We start from the raw sequence: 20028 nt of genomic DNA, 5'->3' as shown, positions 1-20028 counted from the left end.
AAATTCTGTCATCATTTACTCACCCTCATTTCGTTCCAAACCTGTAAGACTTTCATTCATCTTTGTAACACAAATTAAGATTTTGATGAAATCTAAGAGCTTTCTGTCCCTCTATTGACAGATAAGCATCTATCACTGTCAAGGCCCAGAAAGGTAGTAGCGAAATCACAAAAGTATTTTAATGTGACTCCATTGGTTTAAACTTAATTTAATGAAGCGACAAGAGTGCTTTGTTTGCGAAAAAAAAAAACAAAACATAATTTATCTCTTTATTAAAAAAAATATTCTCCAATGTGTTCACAACAACGTCCTTGTGTCAAAACAACATGCTTGAATTGGGGTGCTCTCTTGAACATATCAGAGATTGGGAATTTTGAAAATGAAGTGATAAATAAAAAAAACGCACCGAGTTCAACCACTGGAGTAACATTGATTAATTTTATGATGTTCTTACTACCTTTCTGGGCCTTGAAAGTGGCAGTTGCTTAGGCTGTCAATGGAGGGACAGACATTTCTCAGATTTCCTCAAAAAGATCTTCATTTGTGTTCTGAAGACTCTGTGAGTCTTACGGGTTTGGAAAGACATGATGGTGGGTAATTATTTATTTATTTTTTTTTTTTTGGGGGGGGGGGGGGGTGAACTATCACTTTAAAATGTGAATTTCAAACATAATGCATCAGTCATTTGAGGAATGTTTATTTGAACATCTCTCAATCATCTTTGTATTTGTGTATTAGTATATGTTTCTTCCCTCCACAATGTAAACCACAGAGCTATAAAAGCTAAAATAAGCTTTTAAATATAATTTTACCACTGTAAAAAAAAAAAATTGTTGGTTTAACTTAAAAAAATGAAGTAACCTGGTTGCCTTAAAATTTTAAGTTGATTGAACTGGAAAAAGTGAGTTAATACAATGAAGGAGATTGATTTAATCATCAGAAACTCAAAATCATAAGTTATCTGAACCAAATAAATTATTTAAGTTGATTTGACAAAAGAAAAACAATGTTGTGATAACAAATCTTGAATTTACAGTATTTTGGGGAGATATAGAATGACAACTGATATTTATATGCATTTTATGCACATTATTTTCAATACAATAATATCTCATTGTTTCTCACACATGCAAACTTAAAGACAAATTAAACAAATCTGCAAAGGCCCCCCTTGCATTTAAAGTGTAAATGTTTTGAGAAACAAGTAAAAGTCTCATCCTAGTATTTCTGTTTATTTTGTAAATGTATTCTGAATATAAATATAAGTCATACACCGCTATTATAGCGCTTTATTTAATACAATTTGTTTCAAATTCATATTCAAATTATGTTGTAAAACAGCTCTAACAAGCCAAAAAGGTCATCATACAGCTCAAGTCAGTTCAGTATTGATTCAGTTCAGTTCAGTAAGTAACCTGGTTGCCTTAAAATTTTAAGTTCATTGAACTGGAAAAATTGAGTTAATACAATGAAGGATATTGATTTAATCATCACTCAAAATATTATGTTATCTGAACTACGCAAATTATTTAAGTTGATTTGACAAAAGAAAAAATGTTGTGATTACAAATCATAAAAATATTTTTTTACAGTATTTATGCACATACGACAAATGTGACAAACTCCATTGCACACTGAACAAGCAAAAGTGTGCGTCTGTGTGTAGTTTGACAAGTATGTGGCTAATCTTTTAATTGTTTTGTGTAGAGTTAAAGACGCAATTTTTAGAGGAGTTAAAATAGTTGAATTACTGCTTTTGCAAGAGAGTTTTGCATGCGTTTTGTGGCTTTGTGTGTAAGAAAAGAAGCCATGTAAGCAATTAAAAAATATGTTATATTACCATGAACAATAATTTCAAAATTATTGAGCATGAGAATGCAACTCATCTACATTGGCATCTGTCTAATTTTCCCGATAAACAAATTAGCGTTTGACTGGTCATGTTTTTTTCTCTCTTTAGTAACTGAGCCTATTTATTTGCCATTGTAACTGTACACAATTATATAGTTACTTTGCATTTTATCACTTAGCGTTTTACAGCATTATGTTTTTCCAAGCTGTCCGTGACCAATCAGAACAGACATGCAAGCCGTTCTGGTCCAGTTCATAATGACTTCTGTAAATATTTCAGGAATGATTCATTCTGTGGGATTTTTCAGATGTAGCTGTTCAGGACATTGAAAAACACTCAAAAAGCTGCTTAACTCCTGAATTACTTTCTCTCACATTCTGTCCTGCATGTTTGTGCGTGAGCCGAAAGGTTCAACTGACCAAATTCCACGTCATTTGTTACTGCGAGAAACAGTCTCTTGTCTTTTATGTTTTTTTCACTGTTGTTTTTTTTTCTTCCACCGTTTCTCTCTTCTTTCAGCCGTCTGTCTCAGAATGACGTGGGGGAGTGGGGAGAAACTCTTGCCCTGTCAGCTATGCTGTGATTGTCTACTGATTTCAAAGAGTGTGAGGGGTCAGAGGTTAAGTTGTCTCCAGTATATGTTATTGTGTCTGACACCAGGCTCCATGCTGGAAAAGCGAGCAAAAGAGAGGGACACTTCCATAGTCATCCAGATTTTGTGGATGTGAAAAACAAATGTAAAAAGATGTGTTATACATTAAATTCAATGTCCAAAGGATGGTCTAAAGCAGCAATTCCCAACCCCAGGGGATCCCTAAGTAGACTCCAGGCGGTACTTGGAAAGATTTGCTCTGACAAAGCCTATAAAACAAAACTAATGGAATTAAAATGCAAATATGAGGGCAAAATGTAAAATTCATTTGATACATTTAGTAAATAATCCCTTGATTTGATTTGACTTTTGCCCCAATAAACTCCTAATTACTGCTTACTAATAGTACGGTTGTTACATTTAGGTGTTGGGTAGGATTAAGGAATGTAGAATATGGTTATGCAAATGAAACGAATGAATGCTAGAGAGACCCTAACCTAAATTGTTACCAAAAATGGGTGTGCATTTTGTGAATCTATGTGGATGGGAACACATTTCCGATCTGGTTTCACACTTCAGACTGCAGTAATAATGGGTTGGGAAACACAAAATGACACATTTAAACGTTTTTCCTTGAAATGGAAAATCTTCATGCCTTATAATAGCTTGAATGTAGCTCTACACCCTTGCCTCATTTAGTATACTCGGTTCTATGAATATGCAAATCATCCCAGCCTTGACTTGTTGATGTGATTGGTTAGTTTGAGACGTCAGAAACACCAGCGAAACCATGTTGATTCACTGCAGTTTTAAAGAGAAAATACTTAACAATGGTGTTGACTTTGGTTTGTCTTAAAGCTTGATTTTCACCTCTGGTGGACTTTGAAGGGGTGGTATAATGGGCTTTTTACAATATGTAAAGTAAGTCTTTGTTGTCCCCAGAGTGTGCTCAAAATATTTTTATACAGATGTTAAAATTGTCCCTTTTTGAGGGTTGGTTTCGTGTGCGTCCCTTTAAATGCAAATGAGCTGCTGCTCCCGCTCAGAGGGCGGAGCTCTGATTACCTCACAGAGACAGCACTAAAATGTTATGTTGGACAATAAAGGAGAGACTCAAGAAGACGTGACAACATGTAGAATGCAACAGGATGATTCTAAAATAATGGTTAGTTGATACATTTATGTTGCTGATGTGGAGTATATTATTTTTAATTAGCATATTCTGTCAATATAATCAGGGCTTAAAGTGGATTTAAGAGGATTAGTTTTAACATTGTGTAACCATTACAATCGACATTAAATAATCAACCCGGTCTCATCCCAAATCGTCATATAACTGACGTTTTGGGACGTCTTTTGACCATACGTCAATATTCGCCTTTTTAGGGCCCCCTTAAACGTCGGTAGATGAGGTTATGGGATCCTAACTCTACCCCATACCTAAACTTAACCCTAAACCTAACCCGTCACCTAACTGACGTTAAAGGTAAAGCGTCAGTTGTATGACGGCCCGGGATCGCCATCTACCGACGTTTAAGGGGGCCCTAAAAAGGCGGATATTGACGTATGGTCAAAATACGTCCCAAAACGTCAGTTAAATGACGATTTGGGATGAGACTGTGTTAAAATAATCTGGTAACCCTTTACAATACGGGTGCACTAATATGCATTAATTCATGCTTAACTAATGCATAGATAATCATGAGTTAATGTATAACTCATGACAAACTAAATCTTTAATTAATGATTATTGCGTCAGCAACTAATAAAGAGTCTATTATTAATATTTTAAGTAATACATGAAGTGCTATTAATTCAATGTGTCATATTAATTCCTTAATAACATACTTTATTAACTAATAGTGTTAATTACCACAATTAGTGAAATCTATGCACTTCAACTTCCAGTTGTCTGCTTTAATTAATCATTAGCTAATGATTTGCAAAGGTATCATAATGTTATGACTTTACTTGTTGAGGCACATCATTGTTAACTAGTAATTTAGTAATTGTAGTAATTTGCACATGAATTTACACTAACAATGAAGTAATTAATCATATATTAATGCATATTAGTGTACCTGTCATATTATCTGGACGTTGAAATACAAGGCTTTGGCTCATTCTGGTAATTAACATATTAATTAACACTATTAGTTAAAAAAAATGAGTTATTATGGAATTAATCCACAATTACATATTAAATTAATAACAATTCATGTATGAACTAATACAGTTGTTGTAGTCCTTAAAATATGATTTCTTTAAAAGCACATATCTCCCTTTGCTTTGAACTTTGAGCACCATACCTTTGCAGATGTTGTTTATGCTCAAACAGCAACGTTACACACTAACTACAGTTAGAAAAGTGAAATCATAATCAACCACCCCTTTAACAGTTTCGAAAAGAGTTAGTAAATGTGGAAATTGAAAGAAAGGAGTGAAAGAGAGTGAAAGAAAAAGTGAAAGTGAAAGAGCAAAAGAAAGAAAGAGTAAAATAGCTAAAGAAAAAAAGAAAAGAAATAGAGCAAAAGAAAATTGTAAGAGACAAAGACAGAGCAAAAGAAAGAATGAACTACCACTCTATACCTATAGATACTTTTATAAACATTTTTCTTTTCTTCATTATTATGATTATTTTAGTTATTTATTTTTATTATATGGTTATGTAAAGATTTCTTTCACCATGCCAATAAAAGTATTTGAATCTTGAATCTTATAAGAGTCAAAAAGGGAAAAAGGAGTGAAAGATAAAGTGACAGAGCAAAAGAAAGAAAGGGTGAAAGAAAGATGCTTAGTGTTTGATGGTTTACAGCAGGCTGTGCTTCAGTCATTAACCCTTTAAGAGCTCCCTGTAGAGAAGGACTTTGTCATGAAAGAGTGTTTATTCGACTCAATATATTTCTGAATGATTAAAATTTCTCTATGAAGCTAACGGCTGAATAAAAATGATAGTTTTTCTGAACCGTCATGCTAATTTTCCAAAAACAGTATTTCATACATGGTTTATTTGTTTTACAGAGCAGAATCATTTTAAAATTGTTAAACGTGATCCAGAAAGATAATGCAATTTGTTGTTTATTTCCACAAAAAAATGTAGAAGGACTATAAAACAATGAAAGATGGAAAAAGGGAGAGCAAAAAAGATAAGCTTGAATGCAATTTATTTATTTTTTCTTATAAATAGTAAATAGTGCTGCATTTTACACATTCTCCATCAACAATTATATGCAGTCGAGAACCAAAAAAAACATAAAGTATAAAAAACAAACAAGGTAAAAAACATTGTTCCAATTCTTAAGATGTGAAGGCAGATGAACATTGTGTTACAGAGACAGAACAAAGTACTCAGTTCTGCAAACTGCAGTGTAAAACATATTATGAAACATTATGAACCGCTGCATCATCTGGAATCTTTTTTTTGCACGAAAAACAACCGGAAAACACAGAGTTGAAGAACAGATGATCTTCTTGAACGAGTGAGAACAGACGAGTGTTTATGAGGTATTGAGTGTGTATTGCACTTTCATTGGGTTCGTTTAGTGGCGTGTGAATCTCTCTGAATGTTCAGAATAGCGTACTACCATAATACTCATTCTGCAGTATGCACTGTGAATTTCCTGCAAGCAAAACTAACGAGATGACCTACATTTGCCATTGCACTGTGAAATGCATATACCACAATGCAATGGATTCAACTTGACATTCCTATTCCATTGTGACCAATGAACCCTTTGGGCCCTATTTTAAGGATCTAAGCGCATGGTCTAAAGCGCAGGCCGCGAGTTCACTAAGGTCATGTCTGAATTCACTTTTGCTAGTTTAACGATGGGAAAAATGGTCGGTGCGCCCGGTCTAAAAGTGTTGTTCCTATTTTCCTAATGAGTAATAGCTGTGTTTAGGGTGTAACGTGCAATAAACCAATCTGGGGTGCGTTTCCCGAAAGCCAACTATGGTTGCAAGTTCCGTTGTTATCTGCAAAGTTTAACGAGTCGGTGTTTCCCGAAACCATCGTTCCAACGGACATTCGCAAACAGAATCGCAAAGTTGTGTGGTTTGAACAACAGCTCTCAACCTGTGGTTAGAAGCATCGTTTCTATATCACATGACATTTGGAGGTTATAAATCCTTATCTTGAGCAAAATAAGTAAGCTGACATGCAATCAGTGCCTTTTATTTAGAATACATACAAATGTAATTTACGTCTTTTAGTTTTCAAAAACATTTGAAGTATAACGTGTTTGAAGAGTGCGCATGTGCGAACGTGCTCTACTATTTAAGAACGAGCCAAATATTGAGTCTGGTAATAAAGCAAAACAACTGAGAACAATTAGACAAAGTCCTCAGATGACATGTCTGTAATTTATATTAACACATCTAGCGTTAATTGGATCTCAAACAGTTTTATTAAGAGTAGGCTAGTTATTACTCAACCAGATGCGAAACCAACGTGGTTGAACGATACTTTGCGACAGTGGGTTTCGGGAAACAGTCGTGACTAGCTAGTTGATTTTTCCAACGATGGATCGTACTATGGTAGTGAAGCAGTGAACTACGTCGTTGTACGGAAAAACGCACCCGTCTCATCTCACATTCCCTTTAAAAGCCAATTGTGCTCGCGCCATGACGGATTCGCTATTTACTGTACATGGCGGAATTTGCAAGCGGAAAGACTGAACGCTTCTCTAACGAGGAAACGGCAAGCAGACCATCTACGGGACAAAGTGTACGTATGTTTTGCACCCGTCTATAGGCACATATTACTAATACACTCATTAAGCAAAAAAAAAATTACTGCGCCATTGATTTTAGACCAGGTTTTCAGACCAGCACACATGGTCGCACAAATGGGCACAAATGCGTTTGCTATTTAAACAACGTGGCGAAGGACGTGAAAATGATAACTGCGTCGGGCTGAAACTAGCAAAACACGCTTATATGAAAGGGCCCAAAGTAATTCGATTTGCGTGATTCATACACTAAATGACATTAAAATGCATCAGGTTGCATACTAAAATTGAAAATATTTATCATTGCATATGTCCTGTTTCTCAAACGATTTTAGTAAATACTGTAGTATACAGTATGCAATAAGCGATATGATAGTATTCCATTCTGAACATCACTTCTGTCTCATACTATGGTATTTTCTGTGTGCTCAGATGAACTGGATCACACTTCTTCGTTTAGTCCGTCTATCTCTCTGACACTTGAGTGCATTCCTTCAAGGTCAACCTCTTTCTCTCGTTGAAGAGGACCTGAGAGCGTTGACTCGCGAACATGTTCTTGTGTGTTTGTGGATGAGAAACAAGGAAAGCTGGCACACTTTTCCGAGCCCTTATTTCCTAAATATATCAATAAAAATGTCTCAGTCACCGTCACTAAAGTGCGTCCGTCAGTGGACAGCTGATAGCAGAGTATATCTTCCCTGCCACGGTCTCAGTCTTTGAGTTGTTTATTTTGTCCTTTCCCTTTGTCTTCAATCCGCTCTTCAGGAAGGAGGCGGTAGTGTCGTGAGAATGTGTGATGTAGTGGCCTGCTCCAAAACAGGATGGATATACAGAGGGGTTGTTTCCTCCAGGACTAAATTATCAAACTAAGCCTTCCACCACTCACCTCGATCCTGGTCCTAAACCCAACCCAACCCTACCCACAATATCCCCCTCATAAAAACAACTCGGTCGCACTTTGGACCTACGTGCGTTGGGGAGGACCGTCGTCACCCCTGGCTTCTCCACAACGCTCCTCGTTCAGAGACCCAGTGAGGAGCGGGAGTTTGAGGATGGATCGTCATTTTGGTCAAACATTGAAGGAGAGCTCAAGTGCAAGAGTTTATGGTCAGGCCATCCATAGATCTCTTCATCTCCTTCCTGTCTGTCTTCATTCAGTCAATGCTGGGTTTCAGATAATGAAAGGCACCTGAAAGAGACAGAGATATATATTAAAAATATGAAAATTGAACATTTTATTTGAGCTAGTTCATTTATTAGTTTAAGTTGAAATACTAAAATAACTAAAAATAAAACTTAATAAAATCTATATAAACATAAAAAATGACAATGACAAAAACAGACAATAGTAAAACTTTAACTAAAATTTTCTCTCTTTAAGACAAAAAGAAATTCAAACTATTGCCAAAAACAATGATTGAATATCAATGATACTAAATATTAAATTCAATTAAAATGTATGATTAAAATTGTTTTTATTGAATATACAGTAGGCTACACAAATTTAAACGTCTATGTTTAAAAAAAAATTAAATACATATTTTAAATGTAAATAAATTTCAGACTTAATTTATACAACCTGCTTCTATAATATTTTATATTACTTTGTTTCCGTGGACAAATTTAACATTATATCTCTGGAGAGTAAATAAACTAAATAAAAATAACAAAATACAATACAATACAATAAATGTCACATCATTTTTGCTAATTAACCTTTTCTAATTGTTTAGGGGACTAATTAAAATTTGACCATTATGTTGGAGAATTTTATATTTTTAGTAGCCTTTGGCATTTTTTAAAATTATTTTATATGCCTGAAATGATATAATTCTATATATTTACATTAATTAAATTATACTAAACATTGGGAAGTTTACTGATGCCTCCTAGTGGGCTCTGGGACAATGGCTGAGAAACACTGGCCCTGTTTCCACCTGGTATTAAGATGCGTTTTGGTCGATCGGATCACAAGTGGATGACGCTAAATACAGGTGTAAACGTTTTGAGCTTGTCCACTTTCAACCACTTCCAAAGATAGTCGAAAACTCATTGACAGTATTGCTTTCATAGAGTAAACGCTCATGAGGTCGAATGTGTTCAAACAGCCTACAAAAGACCGCCCACTCTCCGCCTACTTACTTAATGCGTAAACCTTACGGGAAGCACACTAGCCAGACGGGATTTAAACTTTGTCGGCTTAAGACCCAAATTTGGTTTGAAGATGAAAAATGTACCAAACAGGAAAGTTTGTCGATGTTTGACAGCTATAAGAGCAGAAAGCTGCTGCTCTCCATGTTTTTCTGTCGTCTATGGTCGCATACATGAAAATCACGTGACCTTATTTTGTCCACACATACAAAAATCATACATTTACCCACCCATAGCCTTCCTGGTTGAAAATGAACAAAAGAGATGGAATAAAACACCAGGTGTAAATAAGAATCTGTCTCCCTCGTCTACGCGTGATCCGATCGATTAAATCGCATCTTAATACCAGATGACATCAATATATGATTATATCATCATAGCCTTTGCCAATAGAAAGAAAGACAAATTGAAATATGCAAAAGACGGCACATGATTGAGAGAGCCAGTGCGTGCCAATTCCTTCAAATATACAGAAAAAGAGAGATTGGTGGGGTTGAGAGGTGAAAAGAGAGCTGTCCTATATTCGTTTCTGTATGGATCAGAGTCAATGATCAACAGCAACTACAGATCTGACCCGTCTGAAACACATGGTTCTAATATCTGCCTGCCACGGGCCATTCTACTCCAACACGAGACCCCCGCCAACTCCTCCACGGACCCCCAGCTCTGTGCTTACGGGGTGCGGACCCCAGCAAATTAATGATATCAAGATGCAGTCCTGGATTGGGCACTCGACATGCAGTCCCGGTGTGTATAAGGCCAACCCCCTCCCTCCGACTCTGTCAAACTAGTTCTGAGATGGCTGCTCCTCTCATTTCACTGTGTTTGAGTGGATCATGAACGATATCTTTGTTACCCAGAGCTCATTACATGGCTGGCTGACGGATGCCTGGAGCTGATGAGATATAGCTCATCTCACAGGGTCGTGAAAGGTTACGGGTTAAGCATCATAAACCATGACAGCGCTAACCTGTGTGGCGGCCCAGAGGATTACAACTAACTAATGTAAACTGATAATTACGCCTCAGATTAGAAGACGAATACTTCACTGAAAATAATCTCAGTTGACATTCAGATGATCGTGTTTCTTTATAGAATCAATGACCTTTTTTTAGTTCTCTGGAAGGACTGTAGCTTAGCATGTTTACTGTAAAAAGTGGAGCTGAGGTGATGCAATTTATCACGCGGCTTGCTTGTGTCAAAGTGTACGAATAAGAAATATACCCTATTTTTATATTGTGAATGATTAGTCCATGCATATGATTAACATTTTTTAACCTTATAATTTAATTAAAATATCTTCTTCCTGCTTGCTACTTCCGTAACAGCGCAACTTAAAGAAAGCTAAACCAAGCTAACCAAAATAATAAGAATCTTTCCAAAATGTCATTGTTAACCTGAAGGAAGAATTGATTGGCTAAAGTATTTTGTTTCTTTGCTTAACGTTATGCGAATGTGTGTAAATATTAGGAAGGGTCTTAAAGGGTTAGTTCACCCAAAAATGAAAATTAAGTCATTAATTACTCACCCCCATGCTGTACCAACCCCGTAAGACCTTCGTTCGTCTTCGGAACACAAATGAAGATATTTTTGATTAAATTTGAGAGCTGTATAACTACCACATTGGCTCCTAAGGGACTGCCTCTTGACGGCCCAGAAAGTCAATGAAGAAAATGTTTAAATATCCCAAGTGACTACCGTGGCTCAACTATATGTTTATCAAGCGACGCGAATATTTTTTGTGCGAAAAAACAAACAAAAATAACGAGTTTATTCGACTATTTCTTTTCTTCCTTGTAGGCCAGAAACGAGATTTCCTTAGATTTCCACGACGCATGCGCGAGATTTGCGATCTGAAGTAGTGTAAGCTCTCAAATTTAATCAAAAATATCTTCATTTGTGTTCCGAAGACGAACGAAGGTCTTACGGGGTTGGTACAGCATGGGGGTGAGTAATTAATGACTTAATTTTCATTTTTGGGTGAAGTAACCCTTTAAAGTCACCATGAAATCAAAATGGAAAAATCCAATTTTTGTGGAATATTGCAGCATTATAAATTATTTTTCTGTGCACATCATTATTTTTTTTACATTTGTGTGCCCTCGTAATCTTTAACCAAACTAACGTCCTCTCCCTCTTCAGCGACAAATCTTCTTTGATGACATGTATACTGGCATGAGGGCGGAGTAAACTGTCACTCACATGAGATCGACCAATAGCAAACCACAACCATCCAATCAATTTCCAATGGACAAAATCTAATCCCACCCTACTGTACATTGTTTCTCTTTCAAGAACCTGTTTCACTCGGATATACGTCACATTAGGGAAGAAAAGAAAAGAAAACTTCGGACAAAATCGCAACTTCTGTTTCATGCCAACCTTAATGGTATGTACAGTATATGATATTGTGAATATTTGCTAATATTTTTTTCTAATACAGTACTTTCATTGGTTTATTTTTTCCTAAACATTTAAATAGTGTTCTCATGCACTGCAAAGCAAATCAAAATTGGAACGATATGACACGATAATGTTTTTAAATGTTTTAGAAAATATATCTGTGGGTCACTCTCACTACAGTACAAACAGTGCTGGTATTCACCTTACTCTGCCCATACTGGCTGTACTGGTAAGATGCCACATGGTCCACGCTGTACCCAGGTGAGCTGTAGCTGGAGGGGCAGTAGGACTGGGAGCTGGGTAGAGTTGGCATGCTGGCCAGGCCTGGCAGAGCCTCCAGTCTCTGAGAAGAGTGGCAGCTGGCAGCCATGCCCGCGCTGGGCTCCAAACCGCCCGTCAACGGAGAGAGGGCAAAATCACTCTGCGGCTGGTGGGGAACTCCACCTGGATTCAACAGCCCCATCACCTGAGAGAAAGGAAGAAGAAGAGAACACCATGTTGAGTTCCTTTTTTTAACAAGCACGTTGCTGAAAAGACTAGCCCGGACCAGTGTAGATTTCTGTGCTGTTCAGGCTGGTTTATTCTGGTTGGCTCATACATGACCATATTTTGGTACAAGCATCACTTTTACTATTGCTCATACTTAACAAGCCGCTAACCATCCTAAGTAAACTTAAAAGGATAGTTCACCCAAAAAGGAAAATTCTGTCATCATTTACTCACCCTCAAGTTGTTTCAAACCTGTCTGAGTTTTTAAGATATTTTGAAGAATGTTGGTAACCAAATATTTGACGGTAGCCATTGACTTCCATATTGAAAATACTATGGAAGTAAATGGCTACCGATGAAAAACTCAACAACTTGAGGATGAGTAAATAGTGACAGATTTTTTTTATTTTTTTTTGTGAACAATTCAATGGTACATCAAATCCTGCAGGTATGCAATTATTTTTCCAAGTGATCAGACTTAAAATTTTCACCTGGCCGATGAAATCCCATTGACTGACATTGAAGCACCTAGCAACACCCTGGCGACCACTTTTTAATAATTTTTCAAATAACCATTTTTGAATTATGAATGTAAATACATAGTATTTACATTTAGCTCTTAGTAAGAGCTAAAAAATATATATATATATTGTTCCATTTTTAATACTGGAATAACCAATGTTCCCAGATCTATGAGAATTCTGCATTTTAACCAAATAAAACCATGAAAATTTGTGGAATGAATTCAGCAATGACAACGGTAAAGTTTTTAATGAAAAAAAAAAACCCCTCCTTTCTATCAAACACCATCTGAAACGATTCGCTGACAGCGAGTAAAGATCTCTCCAGCTCACACACAGCGACTCTGGCCGCCCGTATCTAATTGACACCAGTGACAGACAGATGGAAGCGGGACGTGAGTGTGCCATCAGTGTCTGAGAGCTCTCGACCGCTCCTTGATGGGCCAAGTACATATCAGTTCCCTCCTTCTGCTAATCATTAATCAAAACCAGAAAAAATCTCCAGCACACCGACTGAACAACCGGCCCACTGACTCCGTCCAGAGTCCATGAGAGTCAAATTATTCCCCATCCTGCAGGACACATGGTTCCTTTTAAACAGTTACCCTGTGCAACCAAAGAGGGGGCGGAGTCAGACGAGAGGGGCTGTATTTCCTTCCCCGTTTCTGAAAAAGTGTTGTGTGTTTGGGTAAGAGCATAACCAGATGAAAAAACAAGAAGAGTAAGAAAACGTTCAACTTTTTTTCTATCTAGAATTCCAATAAAACAAGACAAGCAGAGGGAATGCGTGTGCCACATGCTGTGGGAAGAGAGGAATAACAGTCTTAGAGAAACTATTGCACATTAAATACGTGGGTGGGTTTGCTCAGATATACTTTAGGGACAAATTTGTCCTCAGATATGAGCTAAATCTTACAAAAACCTCCCTTTGGGGACATCTGGAAATGTCCTCAATTGAAAAAAACAATTCATAAATCATGTTTTTATTTATTTAAAACCAATCATCTCAGTTACAGTGATGCACTTACCAATGTTATTACAGTTAACTAAAACAAAAAAAAAATAGTTTGAAATAAAATTAACTAGGGCTGTGCAAAAATTAATTGTAATTAATCGCATCCAAAATAAAAGTCTGTGTTAACATAATGTATTTGTGTGTGCTGTATATAATTATTTTTTATATATAAATACACACACATGTATATATTTAAGAAAATGTGTTATTCATATATAAAATATTTATATTTATATAATATAGATTATGTATTTATATATATATATATATATATATATATATATATATATACATACAGAATTTAAGCGCAAATAATTCTTAAATATATAAATGCATGCATAGGTATTTATATATACAAAATAATTATATACTCACACACACATATATTATGTAAACACAGACTTTTATTTTGGATGCGATTAATCGCAATTAATTTTTGCACAGCCCTAAAATAAACGTTAACTTGAAGAAAATATAATACTTCAACTTTACTAAAATAACTAAAATAAAAACTATATAGACAAACTTTTTTATCTTTATCTAAAATTAAAATGGACAATATAAAAATAAAACGAATTAAAACTATTAATAAAAACTATAAAATCATCTCAATGATAATAAAATAGCGTGATTTAGCATCTATATCAAACTTTTCTGTGTAACTTTCTGTTCAGTTTTAACATTGTTCTGACAACGCAATGCCTAAAATGACTATAAAAATGAACACAAATGAAAGTTCTAATAGAATTATTCGATGGCCTCGTTCACTTCCATTCAAAGTGCCACACTGTAACCTTGTTTTTTGTTTAAAAAACTTAAATAATTTGTTGTGGTAATCCGAATTATGCCACAAATGCAGTGCACTGAGCTAAACCCAGTATATTCATCCAAAACAATAGGCATCTCTGGTACTCAGCAAGGAAACCATGTGTGTTTGTGCGGTTAACACTTTTACAAGCTGTGTGAAGGGTCATGAAATTCCTCTCCGGGTTCATCTTCAACAGCTGTTCAGGACAGAAACAGACTCAAAGCTCTGAGCGCTCACAGATTTTCAGGTGCTTTCCCCACCTTGCAGATAACTCAACGGTCACACGAGCTGACAGCGTATATCATGTACAGCAGCGCATGTGTGAGTCACACGGTGATGTGTGATGCTTAACAAATGAAAAGCACATGGAGGTTAAACTCTCTCGTTCACCTCCCCATGGGGGGCCCGGGCCCCGGCTACATGTGAGGTGAAAGAGAAAATCTTCCTTCCATGTCGAGACCACAGACAGGAGTTGTTGACGAAAAGCTTCCTCATAAAACATTTCCCCAGCCAGTGTGTGATGCATGTACGCAGCTGTCCAGAGGAACCTGTGGGATCCGGCATCCCACAAAGAGCAAAAACACACTTACAAAATCCATATAAAGTGCCATTTTTTTTTTGTAGATTATATGCAAGTTAAGCTATATATATATATATATATATAATTATAATTACTAATTCTTTTTGTTGTTGTTTTATTGATGCATAAATTGGAATTTTATATTTAACCTGGAGAATTCATATGATTTAAACTCTGTGTTTCAACAATAGCACCACAATTGTTTTTTAGTTTTTTTTTTTGTTTGTTTACATAATAACAAGTCATTTTTAGGACTATTTACTAAGGAGACCAGGCAAAAAAAATGTATTTTTAATGCATTAATTATGCCTTTTAATTGACCTTATAATGCATTGTATGATCTCGAAAATATTTGTATCCCCATTATGATACTCATCGATTAATTGAACACATTTTTAGAAAGTATAATGCAAGTATAATGTGTAACAATGAATCTGCAAATATTATAATGAATTTTAACTTTGGTTGCAATTATTTAGGAAAATATATAAGGTACATTATGTATACCTTTATAATGCATTATAAAGTGTTACCACAATGTTTTATTTACAATGTTTTATTTTTTACTAAAAGGTACTCTTGAGACAATGGACCAGAATTTATGGGATAAAAAAAGAGTGAATTTGGATCAGAAAACCATGTGTATGTATATATATATATATATATATATATATATATATATGAAGAGTTCAGATGCAAAAGCCTCTAAATGCCATTTGAAATTTTCTTCTAAAATGACCATTTTTATCAAGCTTGTATATTTAAGTTCAGTAATTTCACTTAAATGACAATTAATAGGTAATCTTCATTGCCATTTAAGTGAAATTACTGAACTTAAATATGCAAGCTTGATAAAAATGGTCATTTTAGAAGAAAATTTCAAATGGCATTTAGAGGCTTTTGCATCTGAACTCTTCATATATATATATATATATATATATATATATATATATATAGTATCAGTTCATGTTGTGTTTTTTAACATGTACCATGGCAATCATTCAGTACCATGGTATTTATCAAAGTATCTCCATCTAATACATATCTGTACAATCATATTTTTTTTTAATTAATAGATAAATCTAAATAATCACAGTTTCGTTTGCTAATAAATTGCAAACCGATCTGCAGGGACAACCCTCCTCAACACACCCCGAATCCCAAGCTTATTTCACATACATTAAACCACAGATAAATACATAATTCAAACAATTAGCCAACAAAGTGGCTCATTTGCATAAATTACACAGCGCATTATGGAGGGTAAATTCTCCCATTCCAATCAATTAACAGTCTGGTGGATCTCATAATTAGAATCCCAGACGCTGAGAGTTCCAACATCGTCATGACGACGCGAATCCCTGCCCTTCAACAACACAACGGCACTGGCCGTCCCTGTGCCAGGTTACAAACACACACACACACTAATGGCAATAACAGACTGAGCGTGAGTGTGAGAGTTACCTGACCTCTAAGTCATTCCTGACGGAGGAATGCTGCCTTAATGACTAGGAATTGGTTCTGATTACAAACCCTGCTGCTGGGGGCGCTGCAATTAGACACACTTCAATTAATACGTCATGTTAAATAACTTTGAGCACTTCAATTACTGTACACGAGGCGATGGTCTCAATCGGTATTTCATAAGGTTTACGCTTTTTATGAAATCATAAACTTTTGCATATTTAAATTTTTTTTTAACTCTTTACAATAAGTACACATTAGTTAACATTAGATACCAAACATTAACTAATTAACTAATGAGCAATGCATTTGATTCAGTATGTATTCATTGTATAGAAATACAACTGTTAGCTCAGGTTCATTAAATAATATGGTAACACTTACAGTGCCCTTGTTACATGTTGCATGTACTTACCATCGTAATAACAGTAAATTATGCATAATTACATCCAACTAACCCTCAACCAAACCCTAACCCTATAGTAAGTACATGTTGTTAATATTACTCAGTACTTATATAGTTACACTGTAACAATGACACCTTAAAATAAAGTGTAACCCATAATATTAAGAGATACAGATACAATTTTGATAACGTAATAGTATTTAGTAGTAGAAGAAGTATTTTTCATTGTTAGGTCATGGTAAAAAATGGAACCTTATTGTAAAACCGTTTCCGAAACTTTCCAAAGCTTTTCATTATTTACTTATCATATCATTCAATGTTGAAACGCAAAAGTCAAATTGTCATGCAGATTTTTCTACGCTATCTCCCGACCAATTCGTACGAATTCGTACGAGTGATTCAAAAGTGGCTAATTCGTACTAATTCATACGACCTCACTCGTACGAATTTGTACGATTTGTTTAAACCCACGTGACGGTTATGTTTAGGGGCGGGGTCAGGGGTAGGTCATTCGTACGAATTCATACGAATTAGCTAATTCGTAAAATATGTACGATTTAGCAAAATCGTACTAATTCGTACGAGTGCGGCTGTACGAATTGTTACGAATTAGCCACCTCGTAAAATTCGTACGAATTCCCGTGAGATCGGGGATTTTTACATGCAATAACAGTTCATAAGTAACAAGGACTGTCGAGTCTCATCGAGTCTCAGACATGAAAAAAAAATGTATAATAAAAATGGTCTTCTAGACGCATGAATATTATAGACTCATGAGGAAAGCACCCAAATTTAAGTTGTATGCATGAAACTTTTATGGCTTTTTTGTGGCATGGAAACAGTGAGCTGTTGTTCTATTCCCCAAAATGCTCTCTGGAAGAATGAATGCCATTCAACTTTGAAACAACATGAGGGTGAGTAAATAAAGACCGAATTTTTATTTTGGGGCGAACTACCCCTTTAACAAAAACGTTATTGTGGCATATCATATCTGATCAATGGCGATATGTGTTTAGACTGCACTGCAGTGTTGCTTATTTCCCATAAATCTTCCTGGGGTTTTCAGGCTTTTGTCTCTTTTGTGTGTGTGTGTTTGTTTTGAGAAAGAACCTCATTCTCAACACCATCTTCTGTTTCATCGCCTCAGGGCCGCTCTCTATCTAAATCACTCTAATTTTGCTTCCGTGTCCATTTCTTTCTCTCTCCGTCCATCTCTTTCATTCCATTTATCTGTATCACGCAGCACTGAGAGGGGTTTGAGTTTGAGGACAGTCCCCAGAACGCCGCTCCTGTCTAACTACCGGATTCTTTGAGGCAGTTAGGAGCTCATTTTCTGGTTGTTAGCACGTTGTGCGCAGCAGGCGAGCCGACAGATAACAGCTGATGAGTGTGTAATCACAAATAATTGTCTTTCACTTCTCGTTTCCATCATCATCCTTTCGGTCATGTCCTACCCCTCCTCACACCTTCATTCGCACATTCACTCACATTGCCAATCCTCTCGGTGTAAAAAACAGAGACCTTCAGAAAGCAACATCACAATAAATACAGCTTGTACAGACTATTCAAAAGTTTGGGGTCAGTAAATTTTTTTTTTTTTTTTTTAAAGAAATCAATACTTTTATTCAGCAAGGATGCATTTCTATTCATCAAATAATCCTGGAAAAATCTATCACGGTTTCCAATGAAATTTTAAGCAGTGCAATTTGTTTCAACATTGATAATACTAATACCAAATTGTTGATTTCTGAGGGATCATGTGACACTGAAGTCTGGAGTATAATGATGCTGAAAACACAGCTTTGACATCAGTGGAATAAAGTACATATAAATGCACCCTTAGTGAGTATAAGATACTTCTTACAAAGATATTTTTAAAATTGTAGACCCCGAACTGTATCTGTACTAACCTTGATAATGACTACAGTCCAGCAGTCAACACTTTCTAGTAAGACTCATTGAATTAAACAGCCGTATTTTGTGACTGTGCCTTTAAGAGTTCCTTATGACCCTGTATGATTGCCTAAAGACCTGAGAAACAACAATGATTGTGTGGTAGAAACCTCTGGCAACTGGTCAATATATACAGCCAAATACTATATATCCAGAACCGTATATATGTCACGTGAGATGATACTGACCTGTGATGGGAGGCTGTTGGGGTTCACTGGGTTTGCATGGCCTGGCGCAGCCACATAGCCGTCCGAGTAACCAGAGAATCCATGACGTCCAGAGGAGAGGCAGTAGGCCGAACTCCCCTCCTGGGCCCCCGGTCCGCTGCCAAGCCCAGACTGATGCACTGAGGTGGGGGGAAGAGGCTGAGGCCTGTGCACAGTGCTGGGCTGATCTGACACTGATGGGAGAGGGAGGGAAAGAGAAAGAGAAAAAGGGAAGATGTTGATGAAAAACCAAGAGGAATCTCTTTGTTGAAGTTATATACCGTTTTATTTTTAAAAGTTGTTTAAACACAGCTTCTTTAAAAAAACATTAAGGTGCTGTGCTGATATAAATACCATCCAAATTCATATCTTTGAGCTTCCAAGGACTAAATGTACCAAAAATAGTTTCAGAAACTGTTTCGTAAGTGCCATAGGACTACTATTTAACCATTTGCATGACTGTTTAAAAAATGAAGTACACTTCCGTCAAAAGAAAGATTTCTGTAAGTCTCTTCTATTGACAAAGGCTGCATTTAAAACAGATAAAACAGAAATATTTGTGAAATATTGTTGCCATTTAAAATGACTGTTTTCTATTTGAATATATTATAAAATGTATTTTATTCCTGTGATGACAAAACTGAATTTTCAGCATCATTACTCCAGTGATCAGTGTCACATGATCTTTCAGAAATCACTATAATATGCTGGTTTAGTGCTCAGGTAACATTTCTTATTATTTCCAATATTTTTGTGTACAACATGATACATTTTTTTATGTTTTTTTTTAAATAAAAATGTTTTATAACATTGTAAATGTCTTTACTGTCACTTTTGTTCAAGTTCACGCATCCTTGC

The 20028-nt window shown here is 35.9% G+C and overlaps 1 protein-coding gene across 2 annotated transcripts in view; it reads right to left on the bottom strand.

Moving 5' to 3' along the window:
• Nucleotides 1–5591: 5591 nt before the first annotated feature.
• pax3a (paired box 3a) overlaps nt 5592–20028 on the bottom strand; it is a 34498-nt gene continuing 20061 nt past the window's right edge. For both annotated transcript variants that reach the window (XM_039661197.2, XM_039661196.2), the window contains exons 7-9: nt 19153–19364; nt 11931–12194; nt 5592–8363 (exon numbers count right to left, since the gene is read on the bottom strand). In XM_039661197.2, coding sequence (XP_039517131.1) covers nt 8346–8363; nt 11931–12194; nt 19153–19364 — 494 coding nt within the window. In that variant the 3' untranslated portion in view covers nt 5592–8345. The remainder of the gene's footprint in view (nt 8364–11930; nt 12195–19152; nt 19365–20028) is intronic.

Source organism: Pimephales promelas, chromosome 5 (assembly GCF_988280905.1).
Source record: "Pimephales promelas chromosome 5, fPimPro1.hap1.1, whole genome shotgun sequence".
NCBI classification, from domain to species: Eukaryota; Metazoa; Chordata; class Actinopteri; order Cypriniformes; family Leuciscidae; genus Pimephales; species Pimephales promelas.
The sequence above is the reverse complement of the archived record's forward strand: the minus strand, read 5'-3'. Positions and strand labels throughout refer to the sequence as shown.